The 22,233-nt window shown below is 43.5% G+C and overlaps 1 protein-coding gene across 2 annotated transcripts in view; it reads left to right on the top strand.

Moving 5' to 3' along the window:
* The window catches only part of VWC2 (von Willebrand factor C domain containing 2), a 62,140-nt gene extending 40,625 nt beyond the window's left edge, over window positions 1–21,515 (top strand). For both annotated transcript variants that reach the window (XM_054816474.1, XM_054816475.1), the window contains exon 4: window positions 21,033–21,515. In XM_054816474.1, coding sequence (XP_054672449.1) covers window positions 21,033–21,184 — 152 coding nt within the window. In that variant the 3' untranslated portion in view covers window positions 21,185–21,515. The remainder of the gene's footprint in view (window positions 1–21,032) is intronic.
* Window positions 21,516–22,233: the final 718 nt, after the last annotated feature.

Raw genomic sequence — 22,233 nt, 5'->3', positions numbered from 1 at the left:
TGTAACCAACCCCATTTTGTGCTCACATTGGCTTCTGGTGGCTTGAAATACAGGGTAACCTGTGGCTTTGTTCATACATTTTGTTTGGTTTTGGCAAGGAGAAAATGGTAGTATTATTCTGGCAATGAAAGTGTTTTGTTGCAAATGAAAGATGAACCTTTTCTTAAAGAATTAATGCTTGGGTGAAATCGGTTTAGATTCCATGATAAGCAAAATTTTCACTTTTTCGCTTGTTTTTTGGCCTTTTATGAATCTGCTTCCCCTCTCGGATATAAACTGGTGGTGGAGTACTTCATAGATTTAATAAAAACCCCTACAGAGTTCAGATTTTGTGAGAAAAAATGGTGAGATGACTGCTTCTCTGGGCTGCAACTTTGGAGAAATAGTTGATATTGACTGTTTACTCCCAGAAGGACATGATAGTGAAGTCTCATTTCAAGCCCGTATCAAAAAATATCAGTACTGATGCCACTGCCTCACTTTCAGAAACCAAAGCAGATTTCTTCTGGTTCCTGCTAAAAGTTATGGACCCCCTCAACAAAAAGCATCGGCAGTCCTCTTCGCTGCTTGCTGCGGGAAGCTGCAGAGCCCCCCGTTCCTGTGTGCGCCTGGTTCACCTCTCGGGCTGAGTCTGCCCCGGTCCAAGCCACAGCAGTCCTTCCCGTTTTGCAGGCTTGAGGCATGAAACTGATGTCCCTGGCCCAACCTATGGGCCATAAAAGCCCATGGGGAGGGAAACAAATCCATTCTGTTCGCATACCTAGTTCTTCTCTTGCACATCGTTGCTTTTTACAGTAAAAGCAAAAGTTTGGCTACACAAACCTTACCCTTTAAATCTTTGAAAGGGAAGTAGCTTGAAACAGCATCTTTTTTTGATTAAAGAACTTTCCAAATCCTTCAACAGCTCAATAAAGCTTTTGCAAACCAAATCAGGAAAATATCCATGCCAGGCTCTTCCCAGCCCTAAGAACTTGCTACTAACTATGTTCTGAAGTTTTTCTGCACCAGGGAGCAATCCTCATCACACATTTAGACAGTTCTGCAACAGTTCTGTAATACCTTTGCAGTATGTGGCAGTTTAGGATACAGGCAAAGGGAGTTAATTCCATTATCAGAAGAATTAGCTTTCCCATCCCCTGGTTATACTGGAAGGAAGCAGCGAGCCCCAGCTGTGTCCTGCAGCTCCGTTTAGGAGAGATCCTTCAGACAGGAGGATGGTTCCCCATACAAATTTAGATGGGTAAACATGGTTCTTACTCGAGTTCATCCTGCAGTGTTCTTTGTGCTCTGACAGATCCTACAGTCTCCTGTCCTATGTGCATTAAGTCTATGCCAAAAGAAACTTGACGCATTTCTATTAAAAGATTACAGGTATCTGTTTGTCTCCTCCTTAAAACTTCACAGGCTGCAATTAACGCAAAACTGCTCTAAAAGATGCTTTATCATCTGCTTGGTCTATGATTTGTGCAAATACCATTACTCTACAAGCCTGAATTAGGGAATGTCCAAGTAAATATATTTATAATATACTAATATAATAGATTAGAAATTCCCAAATGCCTGTAATTATTCACTGTGTTTCCTCGCCATCGTTCTTTCTGGAAGAGGAGATTTCAATCCTCCTCAGTTGGCTGAATTTCTTTGGAGTTAATATTTCAGTTTATACGGGTGTGTGCACAGGTGCATGAATACAGCAATTTCCAGCAACATGACATCAATGTTTTGATTTGGAAGTTGCCTGTGCGGTTTTAACAAACCTATGGGGAATCTTTAGTCTTTGGATCGTTTAGAAAAGTCTATCCAAAGACAGGAAAAACATGAACAAAAATGTGGATGGTCAACAGACATTCAGTGCCTAAATTAGTAGCTCACTCTCAAAAACTGTAATAACCATAGGGCAGAAAGTCAAAGCGCAGGAGACACCCGCAATTGTGAAATGACACAGCATATTGGTGGGAACGAAGAAAAAAATAAACTTTTTTTTAGGTATTCAACATGCTATATATTGGACACGCCTTTAAAAGAAAATGTTAATGATAATAAAAAATATGAAGAAATTCTCTATTACCCCAGTGCTATCAAATGCAGCCAATGTCTAGCCCAAATTAGAAACATGGAAATTTCAAGAACCCAAAGCTTTCCTGAAAAAACAACAGACAACACATACTATATTGTTTCCTAGATTTACGTTAGAACATTAATATGACTCTTTGGTTTGTGCTGGAGGAAAAAAGACCCCCAAAAAAATCCTCTCTATGAGATGCACGCTTACATGTTGCTGTTGGAAAGCACTAAAGTGGCAGCATATTTTTGAGTCTGCCTTGAGCCTACCTGGGTATGTTAGGGACAGCCAAGATTTCGGGACTAGCTTTTATATCACTACTCTGCTGGAGTTCAGGAGATGTGCAGGTGAATTCATGCAATATGCACTCCTCTAATAAAATGCAGCAGCCACAATGAGAAAGCAAATCCCTCTCCAGGATGTGGTATTCCTCAAACTGGTGTGACACTTGGCGTACTGGCGGTGCCAGTCTGCGAGGAAGTGATGCGGTGCGCCTTTCTGGTCAGGTTTGCTGTCTGTACTTGAGCAGGCAGCATGAAATGGTGTTACTGCACCACGAACGGGGTCCTGCGGCTGTCTCAGAAATCAGGAGGGGTTAAGGGTGAGAAAGAAAATACGGTAAATCTGACTGGAGTAGAAAGAGATGGAAAGATTAGAGGTGAGGACCGAAAGATAAATGGAACAGGAACTTGGAGCTCTTTGTTTACAGTAATTTTATTTTTCAAAACACGGGTATTAAAAGGTAGGAAAATTGCACATAAGATGCCGCTTCTTGTGCGTATGTGGAAGGTGGGGGACTTAGGTCGTAAGAAAAGTAATGTGCCCAGGGCGCCGCTGGGGACCGCAACGCAGACAGGCTTGGCAGCGAAGTAGATTTGAGAAAACTCGTTTAGGTGTGAGGTGCTCACGCCCTGCTAGCTGGAGGAAGAAAGGGTGCTCTTAAGTGTGATTTATATTACATGAGCTCTTCTGAAATCTTTCGAATGCCTTGGGCCTGGTTTTCTGAACGTGCAGACATGCACATTTCTGTGTGGGAACCTTGCTTGCTTGTTTGTTTAGTTTCCTCACTCTCTTGCTTTTCCACAATTTCTTTTACCATCCCCATTCCTCCTCTCTTGCCGTGTGGCCAAGGTGCTCTATTCTCCCAAGTCTATATGGTTGAATGCCCTGCACAATCTTCCTGCAATCTTTTCACAAAGCTCACATTTGAAAACTGAACACAGGGCAGAGGAGCATCTTGAGGGGAAAAAAATAAATGTGGCGGGGGTGGAAGTTTTTCTTAAAATCTTTCTTTTAATAGAAGGCAAACAAATAAGAAACCAAGCCATACGAAGTCTGTCTATGACGGGAATCAAATGTGGTCAAATATGGCTAGGCAGGCTAGTCCTCTCTTTTAGATGCTTTTTCTCACTTTTTAACAGCCTGGAAGTGGAATCTGGCTTTTAACCAGAAACCTGTGTCAGAAATGGTCTTTTAAAGGCAATGTCCTGTGCAGGAAGAACTTGTGATAGATTAGTTATTGGGAAAAATAAGTGACTGAGTGCAGCTTTTAAAAGCTCCACTTTGAAAAGAAGTGAAGGCAAAGGAGAGGAAGTGCCAAAGGGATAAAAAGCAAAGTTTTTCTTGCTGCCTTCTGTTTTATCTGACATTTTATCCTATTTTAAGAGTTTGCCCCTTTCTGACGTGTCAGTATCTGCGTTCAATCATTACTTGTCAACAGTTTTATTTAATATGAATAAATATGCCATAATTAGCTAAAATATGACTCTTGTAATTACAGGTGCAGAGTTGTTTTATTTACTAATACTTTGTGCCCAGGGAAAGATGACACAACATGCCAAGAAGGCTTAAAATCTGAAATTTAAATTTATCAATCTGATTATTTAACCATGATTAGGGTATTTTGACTTAGTCCCAGTATCCTTTGACAGTTCTGGTGTTTGCAGCAGTAGCCAAAGATGAAGATGCTTTTAACTGTATTTTTTATTGCAGGCATTTTGAAGAGTCGTTGCTTCTGTTTGCATGTGATTCCCTCAGAGAATCTTATCTTTGCAACTGGATTATTTTGCCCTGCTGCTGGTATGTTTTTACCTGGAGCAGTGTTCCTAATACAGCAGAAATCAACTGACACTCATGCTTGAGGGAAGAGACTCCTTGATGTATTTTATTCCTTGATGTAATTTGCCCAGAATGATACAAATTCTATATAAAACTTTCCATTCCAAAGTTCTTTAGTCTATTTTAAAGCATTTAAGAGGTCTTATTCACAGCAGTATGGTCAAGACTTCCCTTAAAAATTATCCTGGGGTTTTTTGTCATTACAATTTAGAAATAAAATTATCCCTTGTTAGCCTGTAAAATAATAATACCTGAAACATTATTTCCACACACCCTTAGATAGCAAGAATATATTTAATGGTTTTTAGAAATTGGTTAGTGTTTCTGTACTGCAATTTTAAGAAAAACTGTCACTGTCATCTAAAGGATTTAGGTGATTTTCCCTTTTCCAAAATATAAGGGCGAAAAATGTGTTAAAAATCATTGCTATTCTTGTGCTTGAGAAAGTGAACAGATCTTCAAAATATAAATTTATAGACCTCTGGCTAATCTTACAGCATGTAAGTCCCAAGATATGGTTTGAAATCCTTGGCTGGAAGGCATCGTAAAGGAGAAAATCCTTATTATCAAGAACTTCAGCTGTTCATCCTCTGCTGTCTTTCACATTAAAAGACCTAGTCTAGCTCAATGAAATTATTAGGCGAAGGCTCAAAGCAAGCAAAGGGAAGTAGGTGCTTTTTCGTACGTAGCAGAGTGCGACGCTGGAAGCTATTGCCATGGTTTCCCCTGGCTGTCAAGAGTCTGAGTGGATTTGAAAAAGGTTAGGTACATTCATGGAAAGTCCAATGAAGCAAAACGCAAGGAGCACGGTGGCCAAGGCGTTCTTGTGTTGATGCCTGGGGAAATCGACGTCTTATCAGTGAACCGGTAACAGGGAACGTGCAGTTGATTTCCATGGTTCTGGACGGTGCGAAGCTCTTTTGGATAGTGGCAGAGATCTCCGAAAGCAGCTCACAAAATGGAGCGGGCAAAAAGGTGACAGGCAAGGTTCAGTGTACGGTGATGCCCAGAGGGTAAATAACCTAGGCAGTGCCTCTGTGCTACACTGGGAAGCGGTGGTTGCGGCTCAGGAGAGGTCACTGAGACGTCTCTGAAATCACCAGCATAATGTGCGGTGGCAGGCAGCAAAGCCAACAGAGTATTGCCCATACTCAGACATACCGTCCATAATCATGAAGGATAATGAGAATTAGAGGGTGCCATTTTTCCCCACCGATGCACCCACATGCGAGCGCTGTGTGGGGTCCTGCTCTCTGCACCCAAGGAAGGCTGTAGCAGACGTAGCAAAGGCGCAGAGACGCGCGGCTAACACGCTGGAGGGGATGGGGCCGGCTGATGAGGAGAGGGTGGAAAAAAGACAGAGGAGGGGACATATGAGGAAGGTTTATGGAGTCAAGGAGTCTGTGGAGAAGCTGAAATATCTGCCAGCTCCCGCAGCACTACAATGAGTGGCTTTTTAGTGTTTGATGGATACAGATACGTATGTAACGCAATCACTGCAGAACCACCTTGTTAATTTTTGAATGTTAGCGTGGGTGGGTATGTTAGTGACTTGAAAGCTCTTCTGACTGGGGCCATTCTTTGCTTCCTTCATCTCTAACACACCTGTGAGAGAATTCATTTATATTTTAACTTTTCCTCACTGTTCAATGAGATTTGTTACTTCATAATTTAGTAATGTAAATAGTACATAACTAACAGTATTTGGACTGTCAGGCAAAGCCCCAAATGGTCCTATAGAAAGAAAAATGTTGATCATAATTGTTTTAATTAATTTCCAAATTAGGATCGGGGCTCTAACTTGCAAGGTCCTATGCAAAAAAGAATTTGCAAGACACAGCCTCAGCCCTGAAGAGTTTACGATGCAATAAGCAAGAAAAGGTACAAATAAAAAGGGAAGGAAATCAGTGTGGATATCGTATGACTCTTAAGCTGTTTGCTCTTTTGTGGACTGGATCTTCTGTCCTCCAGTCTTCATGTGTTCTCTAGTGGAAATGAGACCCCTTAAAACACCTCCTCTCCTGACCCTTCTCCATCCTCTCTTTAAAACCCATCCAAAGCTTTCGTTCTGCAAAGATTCTGTACAGAACTCATTTTCTTATGCACAGTAGTACACGGATTTCAACGGCACATGCATAAATTACACACATACTTGGAATAAAGAATGAGAAAAGAAATTACAAATCCATTAATGGTTGTAGACTTTACAAGTACATGTTGTGCTACTTAAGCTTCTGATATCAAGTGCAAAGGGTATATTTGCAAGTCCCTGAGGAATAAACCACACCTTGCAAAAGGGAACAAGTCAGAGGAGCTGGTGGTTTCTTACTATTCGGCTGATATCCACCCTTCCCTAGGACATCAGTTCTTCTCTGGAAAACAATCCCTTTCTAGATCTCTGAATCCCACGTATTTTACAACACTTTGATCCACTCTGTAATTAAGAGCTCCTCCTTTTAATTGAGTTTTGTCTTCTAGGGGATTTCTGTAAACTAATAACTTCTATTCCACACCAGCTTCCCAGGTCTTCCTTATGCTTATGCTGTGTATGCGGCAGGTGAGCAGTGATCATTTTTATTACTGCAGAACAACCCATAGACAAATGGAGTAGCTAACTTTGTCTTCATAAACCAAGTGCTTAACTGTTGTTTGTAGGACATTTTGGAGTAATAACTTCATTAGAAAAGTAAAATGTAATTTTTAGTTTTGCTGCTTTCATTTTATTTACTACTCTTTTTCCAGTGCACTAATCTGAGTTTTATGAAAATCAGTTCAAAGTGTCTTGGGAATCATTTACAATTTCCTAAGGCTCTGGTTTTGCCTAGGAGAAAACAAACATAGCTTTCAGATAAACATAAAAGCACCAGCTGTTTTTCCCCCAGAATTTTTATTTCCATAATACTTGCCTTTGGAGATAATTTTACAAGAAATGTATAATATGTGGAAATACTTAAGAATAGGTTTACAATAATTCTATTATTGTAAATACAAAGACTAGCCTTCACGCCTCAGTAACTGCTCCAGAGGTCTGACGTGTTGGGAAAAATAAGAGAAATGAGATCTAGGAAGCAGCTCAGTCTTCCAACACCAGCTTGGCCATCTTGGGGGCCATTCCCTGGAAGCCAATTTAGTTTTTTGCCAGGACAGAGTTTTCTGGACTGTTACTTCAATAAAAGGCCTGATATGATTTCTTACTTTTCCCAGAGCATCTTTGCTGGAGCTTGATGGCTACTCCTGTGCGCCGTAGCTTCAGTAATGTTGGCAGCGCCTGCATCCTCGCGTGCTTTTGGCTTAGTGGTAGGACATTTACGTAGTTCAGCTGCTGACTGAGAATATCTCGTCTCTTCCATCTTAGAGGAGCAGATGTCATTGCAACTCCATTATATGAATTTCAGCTGCTTAGATTGTGAGCTTGCACTGACTAAAACCAGCGGGCTCTAAATGAGCCCCGATTTATTTTGAAGGTGTGTCTGTATCCTGCTGTCTAACCGGGACAAACTTTTGCCTCTTCCTAGCCAAAGCAGCCTGCCCTCTGATGTTACAGTTCACGGATAAATACGCAAAACAGATCCATTGATATCTCTTAAAAGGTGCAGTGACAGTGTCGAAGGAAACATTCATCATCACCTTACGTTTCCTTCACTAGACCCTGACCCAGCTGAAGTACATTAATGTACATACCAATCTGGCTGCTCTAGGGGGGTTGGCTCCTTCGCTGTGCTCTTTCCAATTTCACGTGCCTGTGTAATGGAAAGAGTGTGCGCTAATGCCATGACAGGAGAAGAGCATTGCAATATTAAATGGTGGTCTTAGCTTTGCAGCACGTGGGAAAATAAGTGCTGAATTCAGACACCAGAAATTAGGAAGTTGAGCAGTATTATGTGGAAGATTTCTTTTGGGTAGCGCATATCCTTTTATGTCTGCCCCTGTGAGTGACACACAATTTCTGTGCTGCTGCACTTCTCTGACATGAAAGGATTTGCGGAACTCAGACACAATCTTTGCATTTAACAAAACCGGTTCCCGTATCTTTTGTAATTCATGTCTCTCACTTCAAATCACCTGTCTTTCCATCTCCACAAAGAGATGATGCCTTAAAATCATTTTGCCAGTCACCCTGCCTGCTTTCGTGCCTTTTTCCTTCCTGCTTGCAGTGTCACTAGTTTGGTTTCTTCCAACACCAGTGGCACCCTACCGTTTTGCCTTTGTAATGGATCACCGTTCCTTCTACTGGTTTCCTACTCTTCCTACTCCAAAGCATCTCTGTTAGCTGGTTGTTGATTCATGAGTTGTGTAAGGGCGATGCAAACAGAAATGAGAGGGAATTAACTTCTGATAGTGATAGATTTCCATGTTGCAACTTCATATATTCAGATTTGCTTAGTACCTGTTTGCATTTCTAAACAGCAGTCTTTAGACATGGTCCTAAGTTGAGAACGTGAGGTCTTCTCAGGAAGGGGGTCTTAAATTTGCAGCTCTGACTTGTCGACAGTTTCTGATCAACAGAATAATTATTATTTGGTGCACCCCTTCCTGTCCTGAGTATTTCTATCGTCCAATTTGCTATACTATTTTAGCGTCTCAGTCTTTATTGTGTGCCTCAATAAGGTAAAGAAGTGGTACGAACCTACGTCAGAAATTGGGCTGGAACGCAAGGAGGGCATCTGCGTGCTGGTGAAGGGGCCACCCTGCAGGCCAGGCTCGCGAACCCTGTGGCAGCACCTGTCTGAAGGAGGTGCGACGACTTTGCCCCTGGAGCTGCCTCTTCCTTTCCCTCCGTACACAGGGGCCGCAGACGCCTGGCTTGGATCGGATCCCTCGGTTTTAGGTGGCAAAGTTGGGTGCTGAGTGACTTATTCCCAGGGCTGCGACTGTCCCGGAGGACTGTGCTGGAGTAGGGACCGACGCCAGACATTCCCCGGGTCGCATCCTGGCCAGCCACGGGTGCAGAGCTGCTTAGGGTACCAGGGGCAGGAAGGGTGTGCTCTCACAGCAGCATTTCTTCTGATATTTTCTCTTCAGCTTCCTGAACGTGTACAAAATGCAGTGTTTTCAAAGCAAGCTATCTCAGTGCTGTGCTTCATAACCACCAAGGAAAAATCATTAAAGGGGAAGAAAAGGTAGAATTATTGATTTAGCAGCATGGAGGGCAAAGCATAACCTCTCTTTTGCTCATAAAGATGATATGATTTTTTTCTCAGTTGCAGAGTAACTTAGAAGCATCTTAAAGTTGATAAAGAATTTTTTCTTAGGAAAACTTAACATCTCGCTTCTTTACAGGTATATTCACATAATATTAGTGTCATGTTAAAACAACCAGCAATTACAGCTGTATATTTTGTAAATTTTCACACCTAATGATAGTAATAATTAATTAGAACTGGTGAGTAAACAGGTTCCTCAGTTTCCGTTGTCATTCCCATACACTACATCTGTTTTTTAGAAGTACAGCTTTTTTTTTCAGTCAGCGAAGCTAACAATGCATGGCAAAGGATGTTGATAGAATTCGTTATATTTTAAAGTGATATATGACATGCCGACAATTCATTTTTCAGCATAGATCCCTGACGCTTCTCTCCCTGTAATAAAAGGGACTATTTATCTATTTTTAGGACGCAAATTTTTAGAAACATTCTAAATAAGAAAGAAGAGGGAGAAAAGGTAGTCAGTCTTCAGTATATATTAAAGAAAGTCCTTTGTGGAACTGGTTTTTTATATTTTAAATAGCAGTTGTGCTGGGCTGGGTGTCAGCTGGGTTCTTACCTTTTGTCATGTAACTCAAAGGAAATGGATGAAATGAGCACAACGTCGCAGATGCAGCCGGGAAACCGCCACAGGACCAAAGTCTCTGGGTATGATGCTGAGCAGTTCGGATGTGACGGACCACTTATTTCTGTTACTGCACAAACTTTATTCCCTTTAAGCATCTCAACTTCTGTTCCTTTTTTCTGCGACCGACAACGTTGCTCACCACTTGTGTGTATGAGAGGGTTACATGGGTGTCTGAGATCCCAAACTGCTGCTCCTTCAGTGGAAATGCCTTTTTCTAGGTTAGTGTGTATCACCTGAGCAGCAGATTACCCAGAGGGAAACACGTTAGCTACGTCTGTACAACTGCAACCAGAGCAAACCAACTCCAGTGAATTTGGACGAGGGGCTGGAAATCTGTCTGTGTAGGCAAGCCCCTAAGGCCATAACTGAAACCAAAAAACCCAAAGCATCAGTTACGATGACAAAACCCAAAATAACAACAAAAAAGCCAAACCCAGCCCTTATAAAACACCTAATTTTGCAAGGGGACTATTTAATTGGGAGAGTTGTCACTGTCTGCTGTGACAGTCTTTCTGGGATTGAATGACCCTACATTCAGTATTTCGATATAAATCATTCTTGGTAAGAAAGGTAACTGCTAATTTAACTGTATTCGGTGTATTTATTCTAAAGGGTGAAAAAACAGCTGATGCTTGACTGATAATGTTTTGTTGGTTTGATTGAGTAATTCCTTGTAGCAGTAAGTAGCCACTGGCCATCCTTGTGTACCGTATTCTCGCTACTCAGTGTTTTATAGTGACTGGAAAAATATACTGATTTAGATTCCACTTCATTGCCAAAGCAGCATTACACTGTACTTCAGTACCACTTCAGCTTTCAATTTAGTTGAAGTCTTTAGGGATTTTTCCATAATAATTCTCAAAATCTCTTTCTTCATTAGCATCCTGCATTTAGCGTGTGTTTCAGGCCACATACAATCCTGTGCATTACTGCCTGAGTTACTGTGCACTTCTCAGCGACGTAACTAACCTGCCTGATAGACACTACAGTCCACCAGTGCTGCGGTGTGTTGGCTAATTAAAATGTGCTTTTAGTTAGACCCGCAGCAGGTCTCTGAGGCATTAAATTACCGGCCCGTAGCGCATGCTTTTGGAAGTGCAGTCTGTTTAAAGTCACATAATAGTTTTTAGGATAACTTGTTGAGGATCTTTCAACAAAGGCCTTTCATGTGGCTCACTAAGCCTGAAGAGTAAGCTGGTGTTTCCCGGTGCGAAGAAGACAACTTAGCGCTAAGCAGGTCTTTCACCAGGCCCCCAGTAACCCCACCGATCCCAGCAGGGTCACTGGGATTAATAAACAGCTTAAGAAAGGGAAGGATTAGCCCGGTTTACCTCAGCGGCAGAGCTTTTAAGCCCCCATGCTACGAACGCTGGGGCAGGCAGCAGCTCACCCCGCTGCAGCCCAGACAACGTCCCGCCACCTTTGTCAGTCCGTCTGTCCCCGCGGTGCCTGGCAATGCCTCTGCAGCTCCTGTAACCAAGGGGAAATTTAGCTATTTATTAGTTTGTTTTCTTAGACGTGACCGCCCTCTCTGGGCTTCAGAAATAGTTTCCAAGAAAGCAGCTGGTGCTTTCGCTGCATACCCCCGCTTCCACGCAGCTGCCAGGCTCCGCTCCGTCGCAACCATCTCTGCAGGGTGCTGCGCTGCAGGGCATGTCCCGGACCGAAACCACCCTCCTGTCCTCCGGGTCAGCTTTAGCCCAGGCTGGTTCACCGTCTGGCCTGGCCGGTGCTTTCTGCGAGCGTCACATCAGTGAGAACCTGGTGCCGGCTGGCACGGCCGGCGGTGAGCTGGGCTGCAGGTGAGCAGCACCGGCCCCCGAGGGCGTTTGTTGTCTGAGGCATCTTGACGTGAGTTTTCCCGATGGGTTCAAACCTGGTGTCTCTAATTTCCTAATCGTCTGGGTGGTGACTGAGCTGCAAGAAAGCTGAGCGCAAAATTGATGCACGGCTTGCTGGCTTCTAAGTATTTATATAATTTTCTGTAAGATACACACAATGTTCAGCTCATGTCTAATCGGCGCCATTTCTGGGTGGAACACAATATCCCTTTACAAGTTGTAGGACTTTTGAAAATCATTTTAAGTAGTGTATTCAAGTCTTGCTATATTTTCTCTGATAAAGGAAGTTGTTTGATGTAATTTATTTTTATGGCACTCAAGCCTCCTATTTAATTGGGCCCTTTTATGCTCCAAGGCTGTCTGTTTGGCTCATGCAGTATTGGATTGTGTAGTGTTCGATGTTCCTTTGCTTCGTTTTGTTTGGCACGCAAAAAGCAGATATCTGAAATTCTGCTCTCTGAATACACATGAAAACCCAAGGGGACAGTGGTGGTGGCAGGATTATGGACTGTTCCCTTCCTGAAAGCAATTTTTATCTGTGCAAAAGTAACTGTGCAGCCCTGGCTTCGGTAGCATTTGGCGTTGTCATTCCAGGAGTGCTAACGCCACCACAAAGTGCAAGGTGATGGGGAATCAGAGGTGTGAAGAAGCAGTGGCGGAAAGGATCGGTCCAGTGGCCGTGGTGGCTTTGTTTTGTGTTCTGTGGGGTTTTTGTACGCTCCTCCAATTTCTAGGACTGAGGCTGGAACAAAATGTTAATAGTGCTGTCACACATGATAAATGAAAAAATAAAACAACAGAATTTAATCAGAAACAGGGCTTGTGAGTCTCATAGGCAGAATATTAAAACCCAACTGTAAGTAAGATTATAGCTTGTTTTATCTTCCGCATTAAAGCACGTGCACACACAGATGCGCACACATGCAGGTACGCTTAGGCACAACAAGCGCCAGAGCTTTGATACTCACTTTGTCACAACAGTGCCGCTGAGGACATAGTCACCCCATTTAGTTACAGGACTTCATTGAGCTTTCTTCTGTCTGTCCACTCACAACAGATGACGCTATACCCATCCTTCTAAATTAGGTGGCAAAATGGTATTTTTAATTGTTTTTCCCTTGGCAGATTTTCTTCCAATCTGTCGGTTCCCTGTGCATCTAACAAAACATGACCCTATAACAGAGGGAGGGGTTTTATTATTCTTAGAAGCACCAAGGCTCTATCTAGCATGAACAAAACGCTGCTTTCATGAAAGGTAGCACATTGCACACACCGCTTTTTTGTTGCTTCCCGGAGCAGCTAGGTGTGGTGGGTTGAGCCTGGCTGGAGGCCAGGTGCCCACCAGAGCCGCTCTCTCACTCCCCTTATTCACTAAACAGGGGAGAAAAGGCATAACGAAATGCTTGCAGGTCGAGATAAGGACAGGGAGAGATCACTCACTAATTGTTGTCACGAGCAAAACAGACTGAACTTAGAGAGAGAATTCATCTAATTTATTACTAGGCAAAACAGAGTAGAGGAATGAGAAAATGAAATCAACTCTTAAAACACCTCCCCCCACCCCTCCCATCTTCCCGGGCTCAACTTCACTCCCGGCTTCAACCTTCCCCCCCTCAGCGGCACAGGAGGATGGGGAGTGGGGGTTACGGTCAGTTCATCTCACGGTGTTTCTGCCGCCTCTTCATCCTCAGGGGGAGGACTCCTCTCATCGTTCCCCTGCTCCAGCATGGAGTCCCTCTCACGGGGTGCAGACCTTCAGGAGCAAACTGCTCCAGCGTGGGGTCCCCCACAGGGTCACAAGTCCTGCCAGCAAACCTGCCCTGGCGTGGGCTCCCCTCTTCACGGGTCCACCGGTCCGGCCAGGAACTTGCTCCAGCGTGGGCTTCCCACGGGCCGCAGCCTCCTTCAGGTGCCTCCACCTGCTCCGGCGTGGGGTCCTCCACGGGCTGCAGGTGGAATCTCTACACCCCCTCATCCTTCCTCCATGGGCTGCAGGGGGACAGCCTGCCTCACCATGGTCTTCACCACGGGCTGCAGGGGGATCTCTGCTCCGGCGCCTGGAGCGCCTCCTCCCCCTCCTTCCTCACTGACCTTGGTGTCTGCAGAGTTTCTTACATCTTCTCACTCCTCTCTCCGGCTGCAAAAGCTCTCTCTCTCTAAGTGTTTTTCTTCTTCTTAAATATGTTATCACAGAGGCGCTGATTGGCTTGGCCTTGGCCAGCGGCAGGCCCGTCTTGGAGCCGGCTGGCATCATTGGCTCTATCAGACACAGGGGGAGCTTCTAGCAGCTTCTGACAGAAGCCACCCCTGTAGCCCCCCCGCTACCAAAACCTTGCCACGCAAACCCAACACACTAGGTAAAATCGCAAAATGGATGAATACCTTATTTTTCTTCTCCCTGTCATATATATACACATTTGCTGGAAGTCTGTTAGGATATTTGCCATGGTTCTCTGGCTGCCAGTATCTTAAGGCATTAATAAAGTGCAGAAATAGTATATGGTTCTTCAGGGTCCCAAATTGCTCTTAAAATTTAGTCTACCTGAATCCTTCTTCTGTAATTGAAAACTCTCTTTTGGACTTGGTTCAGTAGCGTCCAAAGGTAGTGAGGCGAGTAAAAGGTTGCTCTGGATTGGGAGCAGTCAGAATTGTGACACCAGCAGGGGTGATGAACTTATTTTTCTGAGAGAATGAGAGTCTGCTGTAATCCTAGTCACAGACTACTTTTGCCAGCTGCTTTTTGTGCTTTATCTTCCGAGCTGAGGTTTCATGGGAGATAGACATATTATATATATATCCGCATGAGAGAGAAACAAAATCAAGTCAGGGAGATACAGACTCTTTAGAAGAGATTAGAGATTGGAAGGGCACAAAGTAGGTACCGATACCATCTCTGGAGGAAGTGATTAGATTTGAGAGGGATGAGGGAGGTAATGCCTGCATCTCAAAAATCTTGCTGCTGCGGTGCTACGTGGCAGAGCAGCCTTATTTTGTCTCACCATGCTGCATTAGCACGTTCCGAAACCCATCTCAAGTATCTCAGCAGGTGCGTAAGGGACTTTGTGTCCCGGAGCGCTGGGAGATAGGCACAGCCACTCGTTGTCTGTGGTTTGGTCCTTGGCTGTCCTAGCTCCTCGGCGTAACTTCCAGCTGGGGCGCGGAAGAGTCCTTGGTTTTGTGCTGTGGCATCCCAGGTCATCCGCAGTGGCAGACAGCTTGAAATGCAGGCAGGGAGCTTGTCTGCATCTCTTCTTCCAGCTCGGTGTTTCATTAGTCTCTCTGGCATCTGCAATAGATCCTGGAGGAAGTCTCAAAACATCAGAAAGAATAAAGAACTGAAAGGTGGAAGGGAAGGGTTCACTTTTGCTGGCACGTTCCTGAAATTACTGAACAACAGGAACACTCTTGCTGTACGTGGGAGACTGTCAAGTAGCATTGCTGGAAAGTGAAACTTTTCTGTAATGCAGAAAGGCGTCAGCAGATTTGACTTGAGTGTAATGAAATGTTTGTTTCTATAAGATTTCTATCTGGTATAAAATTTGTAGTGTCATGAAAATGTCAGCTCAACTTTTTCATCAGTGGTCACAACAGAAGGGCAAATGTCAGGAAGTAGGAGGGAAGTGGGAAACAAAACAGGGAATATCAGTGTGCAACTGTACAAGTTCATGGTGTTTCTACAACTTGCAGGCGGTGCACAGGTCTGGTCCTCACAGACCAAACAGGAGGTAGCAGAATGGGGAGAGGTCTGGGGAGGTCAGCAGGGATGGTGGGGATGCAGAACTGGCCTCCTCGGGCTGCAGATGAGGTGATGGGAGGAAGGAAAACACCACACAGGTCTATAAGCTCATGAGTGACATGGCAAAGGGGGAGTGGTTGTTACTGCGTCTCCCACCATGAGGATTTGGCGATACCAAGTTTAGGTAGCGGATGGAAACCATCAGACAACAACAGAAAACTCTTCTACCCTGTGCGCAAGAGCTGTAGACCTCCTTGCCACCAAGCGCTGTTTATATGGGTTCAGAAGGATGTTGGAGAGGTTAATCATAAAGAAATACATTAACTCCATCCATTGACTCCATTAACTCAGCACACAGGAGCCATTTACAAAGTCTGTGATTCAGAAGATGCTGGAAGCTGTGTGTGTGGGCTTGCTCTGTCCCCACATACGTCCCCATGCATCTCCTTTTGGCTGCTGCAGGTGCAGGTGGATCTCTGATCTCGCCCAGCACGGCTATTTCTTGTATAATGTCATGGTTCTCAAGACTTCGAGGACAAAGTGTAGAATCTGTCTTTTCATGTTGTCACCACTGGAAATCTCTCCATGAAATTTGAAAAAAAAAAAAAAAAGTAAATTAAAAAGAAAACCTGGGACTAAGCTAAACGTTGAGGTTACATCATTTACAATGTGCTCTAATACCACAGTGATGAATGCCATAGAACTGTCAGGGTAGATAGGTCTGCTGCCAGGTATCTCGCAAGTCACCTGTTTGACTGCTGCAAGGAGCTATTAAAAGGGCAGCTGTTAGGGAGTTTAGTATAAACCAGAGCCCAAAGCAGTCTTACGTCAAAGTGTTATATTACAGAGGTTGTCGCTGTCGTTCTAATTGGCAAAAATTTGCCGTGACTTATTCTCCAGGCAAACACATTAACTTGCAGTTGAACAGATTTCTTTGTCCAGAATTTGGTTTAACAGATGATGAAAGCAGTTGATTAAAACACGATTTACCAAATTGCTGTATCTTAGATATTTTAACTGATGGAAGCACGTGCCCATGCAAAAACAGGGGCGGGCTGCAGAGGAAATAGGCACAGCTCTGTAGCGTACAGCTGTGGTTTTGTGGAAGGAGAGGAGGAGGAGGAGAAGCTTCAGAGAGCCTCTTGCGAGGTTGTCAAGGTTACAGGTGCTATTGCTTCCGTAGGTGAGTGGCTTGGGCATTCTCTGCTGATAATTGGTATCGGCTGGTTTCTTCTGAGATAACAAAATTTGCATTTTAATTAGATTGTTGCACTTGTCAACACCAAAGCATAACATATAAGTCATCGGAAGCTTTTCACAGGACCAGCGTAAGGACTTTGAAAAAAATTGCAATAGCAGCATTTACCCCAAAAATATTTTCAAACTTTTTTAGTTTTTAAGCATTTAAGATGTGAGATGTCTGTTATAAACTCTCAATGAATTAACCACTTAATATGCCTTCCCAGTTGTTTAGATCCCAGTATAAACATTGCTTTCGGAAGCTAGGATTTACCATTTCAGGCACAGGGAGGCCGCAAGCCGCATGCCAATCTGGTGCTCAGTGTGAGAACTGAGGATTTGCACGGAACTTGCTGCTTCAAGACATCGCTGAGATGGCAGCAACTGTGCCTTAGCCCTAGGAAAGAAATCTCTGCTGATACCAGCATGGTATGGCTCAAACGGAGTCTGACAGTGCCAGCATATACTTTAGGAAAACAAATGATGTCGTGGTAGATTTCAAGCTGCGCTCGGAATTGGTACAATATGTCATATTGAATTTTCTGCCAGATTTAAGAGTGATATGGCAAGATCTTCATCTACTGTGAAGATGCGCAGCACCGCTGACTTCCTTAGGGCTGTATAAGTGTATACAGTTGGGGATGGGGCCCAGGAGGTTTATGCTATAGTTCAAACAAGCTCAAACAAGCCACTTCTGCACTGAGCGAGTATGAGGTGCGAAAGTCAGGCAGAGTAGTGGTACTCCCAAGCAAGAGCTCAGAAAGCAGGCAGCCTGCTTTGTAGACCGAGGAGAAGAGATTCACTGCTCCTGCAATAGCAACATCTCCTCAGAAAGCCCACTGCCGCTTTGGAGTTGGAACAGCCCCCGTTTACTTGGAAATGCTTTTCATGTGCTAAGCCAGGTAATTTTGCAAACTTTTTTTTTAAAACTCACAAAACGTCTCGCCCTTTGTGATGGGAAGGTGCAAATCTTGCTAAATCAATATAAACTGTCCAGTTTTAAGTAAAGCAGTAGTTTCAGCAAATGCCATGCCTTCAGGGCAGCATATCCACTCTGAATGTGGAGGAGACGCGCGCTTCTGCCTCCCTCCGCTAAGGGAGAGCGAGAAAATGGCACTCTTGAGTCTAACACCAACCTTTGGGTGCCCACTGTGCCTCCTTGCCCCACTGTCTGCTTAAAATCTTCGATTCCTCAGTTTCCCCACTGTCCTTTTAGGCAGATGGAGAATCTGATCGTTAGCTGGTTCATCAGCTCCGTCCATCCGACTGGCAGGGGCCGGGGAAGGGCTGCTGGGGACTCAGGTGTATGTCTGGTTTCTGTGACTGCTCCTCAGAGGAAAAGGAAAGGGATGAGCATCACCTGCTTGGTGGGGAGGGAGCCGCAGGACACCAAGAGCCAGACCTAGCTCATGCAGCTTCAAAATTGAATGAGGTTTGGGTGAAGCTCAGGTTTTTCTCGCTAGAATGTCTGAGGATTTGGAGAAATGATAAAAGGAGAGCTGTAGAATTATTTTCCCCTATTTGGACACTATATTGTACTGACATTTATGTGCATGGTGTTGCAGTAATATAATCAGTTCAGCTTTTTCATTGATGACCTTTTCTGTAACATTAACCACAATATTGTGTGCACGCGATATTGCAAAGAAAAAGATGAGGCAAGGACGCCAGTTGACTATTGCCAGTCTGAGTACTATATAGGATTTGCAGTTACAGTAATGATGGGTGCAAATGCAGAACCAGAGAATAGGCAATTTTCTATAGAAAAGTTGCATGATACTAAAAAACAATCTAGCTTGCTCAATAACATACTTTGTTGCTGTCATTTGTTTTTGTAGGGTCCCTTTCTCAAGTAGATGTTTATTGCTCTTCTGTAGATTTACCAAAGCAATGACTTTCCCCCATATTAAATAGTTTAACAGTTTCAGGCTAACTTGTTGTATCTTTACATTTCATAACTTTCTGATGTAAGAAGGACTCGTCACTCATGGCATTAAGGTGCTGCTAATTGTGAATGGAGGCATTTACATTCTGAATCCTAGTGAATTATATTACGTGTGTTGCACTGTTTTTACTTCATTCCCTGGTTGGTTTTTATAACGAAGTATGGCCTGTAACATTTACTTTCCCAGAATGAAATAAATCCTGCACAGGGGACTGACATCACTCTTGTTTCTCTTGTGCTTTTTACACGGTGTTTAAATTTCAAGCGGCCTTGTAGAATTCATACAAATTCTCTATGGAAAGTAGACTCCGCTTTTAGTATTTTAACTGTTTATATCATACAACTTTGTAAATCATGGGGCTATTACAGGCCAGCCTGCAAAACACTCGGGTATCTTTACCTAATGTGCAGGTGAACCCTTCTTGGGATGAAAGTTGATTAGGTGCAAGACGAATCTGTATTTAACTGAAACTGATTTGTGTAGATTAGAGTCGAAATCTTTTAAAGTTCCACCGAGAACAGCATAGTCAGTAGCGCTGGTTTATCTCAGTCGAAAGCTGGGGCATCTCCCAGTGTGCGGTGGGACCCAGGAGCATGTCTTCCACCCCAAAGTCCTCCTTCCTGCGGTGTCCAACCCAGTGGTACTTTGCACGGACAGACTGAGGGGGCTGCGAACACAAACGTACCACAGTAACATTAAGTTAGTAAAGCAGGTAATTTTACATGAGATATGCTGTATTTTGCTATCCACTCTGCATGAAAAGCCTTGAATGGGCCAGAAGCCACCCAAAACTAGGGAAGAAACCACATGTTAGAGGTCTTTATCAGCAGTCAGTCCTAAAACAAAATACTGGCTTAAATAGTCAGTGGATTAATGGGTAGAATTTGGGGAAGCAAATTTCTTTAAGTCTTGCAGGTCTCTTCTTTCCTCTTCACTGAGGAAAGGCCTTCGTTGTTGTCAATTTGGCAACTAATTCTCAGGCTGCAGCGTCAGTACACAAACACATAACCTGATCCAAAGAGATAACTATTAAAACTGATTTGGTGAACTATTTGGTGCGTGTTTTAAAATGTACAGCGTGCACCTACCTTCGGTTTTCACAGGAAGCACTTAAAAAAAAAAATACATCGCCTTACAAGAAGAAGCTGTACTGTTTGCTTTGGGTCTTACAGTAGACCCCTGGCAATGGAAGACCGAACCTCATCTGTGATTTATTTACTTGCGTGGCAAACAGGTTGGCAGTTGATAGGCATTTTGCACCATATTCTTTCAAGAGTTTCAGCTGTATCAGATCAATATATGCCGGCCCCTACCGCACATCCTGCCCTGCTGGATGGTGGTACCAAAGAGCTGTTGAGTGGGCAGGCTCTGCCTGAGCTGCTCTTGTGCGTGCTGAGTGAGTGGGAGGGACAGGTTCCTCTGGGGACATGACAGTGTACAGGCAGGAGATGACCGGTAGGGTTTAATGCCACTTTACAAGCACATGTGGATTTTCAAGGCAGAAATAGACTTGTTTTTCAACAGAACTGTAGGCACTCGCAGCCTTCTGCGGCACAGAGGTGCGAGGATGTCACCTTTTGAAAGAACCAGATTTGTCTTGTGAACATTGTGCTGGTGGGTCGTTCTCCTGCCTCGTCCTTGGAAATGAAGCTGTTTCGGTGTGCTATGAAAAGGTGTGTTTGTAGACTTGCTGACTTACATAAGATGGAATATTTCATTTTATACACAAAAAATGTCTTCATTCAGAAGAGGCTGGAGCTATTCCATTCTACTGGAAAAGGACTATTTTCGCATGAAATGGAAAATAAACTAATCTGGTACTTTGATTACTGCACAAAATACAATGTATGTTTCCAATGAAGAAAAAGTAATGACATTTATAATCAGCTCTGTAGTAGCTTAGAGTTGCACTGTTGAATTATCAATAGCCAGATTTTCCTCTAGCTTAAATCTGTATTCATCTGCGTCGTCAGTTTGTGCCCAGGTCTCTGTCACAGTTGCATGTTTCGCAGGAAGGATTCATTGTGGAGGCCAGGACAGCCCATACCGAAAACATCCTGAAAACAGCCACATCGGAGGGCAGGGTCCTTGCTCTCCTTGCTGCTTTTATGCCTTGTGCGCGATGTTCACGCTTGTTTAATGTGCCCAGCGTTACTCACTTTGTACGAGGGTTCCCATCCTCGAGACTAAAACTGAGCTGTGCTGGATTACAGTGTGCTATGGGTAATAATAATCAACTCTTTCTTTTTTTTTCTTAGGCCCAAACTGCTTTGCAGAAACAATTGTCATTCCAGCAGGCCGGGAGGTGAAAACTGATGAATGCACTATATGTCACTGTACTTACGAAGAAGGCACTTGGAGAATTGAACGGCAAGCTATGTGCACTAGACATGAATGCAAACAAATATAGGAAATCTACAAATCTAAGTACTTTTTGTGGTTTTTATAAAATATCTCACAGCAGTGAGCACCCTAGATGACCCAGGGAAATCTGAAGGAGAAGATTCTGGTGAGGAGCAAAGAATAAATTATTGATATTTTGTTTTTCAAAGTAACATAATACTGCAAGGCAAAGAAGTGCATATATTTAAAACATTTGGACATAAGAATACCTGTCTTAATAAATGTGTTATTTTCACAGTGAGTACACTAAAATACACTCTATAAAATATTCTATGTATTTCTATAATGCCATTATAGAGCTTAAAAATAAATGTTTTATATAGACAATACAGATTAAAGTATTGTATTGTTGCCTGTCCTGTTGTGCACCATGGCTAAAACATTACATTTCTGTTCTAGTTTCATAATATGAGGGTTCTCTTGGGAGTTTTTTGGTTTGGTTTTTTGGAGGGTTTTTTGCTTCGGTTTAGTGGGCCAGGAAGGAGCCGCCATATGACAAAACTTTGACGTTCTCGTTTTTGAAAAGAATGGAGTGGAATATGCTTTCAGAGAACATGCGCTTAGTTATGACTATTGCTGTAGTGTAGAAGTGGGTCAACTCCTTCTCGTAATTCCACTAGTGCATATCTACTGATCTGCAGCTGAGATAACTTGGAGCAGTGGGTAATATGAAACTGATTTGTCATAGCTGTTGTTATAAAAATTTAATCAGACAAAATCAATTCCTAATATTCAGCACAGACATAACACATTGCAGCAGGACAAAGTCTTCTGTGACAGAAACAGTATCACATCACCCAGCTGGTGGAAATGATGGTAAGTAACCACACAGCATCATTAATATAACATATAGTGGATGTGAAGAAGCGCGGCTTGGAACGGTGAGGGCACCCAAACAAGCCTCCACTGACGTGGCTCCATGTTGCAAATCCATAGGCAGGAGAGCCGGTTAGTAGCTGCACTATCCCCTAGACCCTGCTCTTGTCACCTCGCTGGTGCTGGTTCAACTTTCTGGTTCTTTCTGGTAGTCTGTACAGGGTCTGTGACACGGTGTGT

This window comes from Grus americana, chromosome 2 (assembly GCF_028858705.1).
Source record: "Grus americana isolate bGruAme1 chromosome 2, bGruAme1.mat, whole genome shotgun sequence".
NCBI classification, from domain to species: domain Eukaryota; kingdom Metazoa; phylum Chordata; class Aves; order Gruiformes; family Gruidae; genus Grus; species Grus americana.
This window is presented reverse-complemented; position numbering and strand designations above follow the sequence as displayed.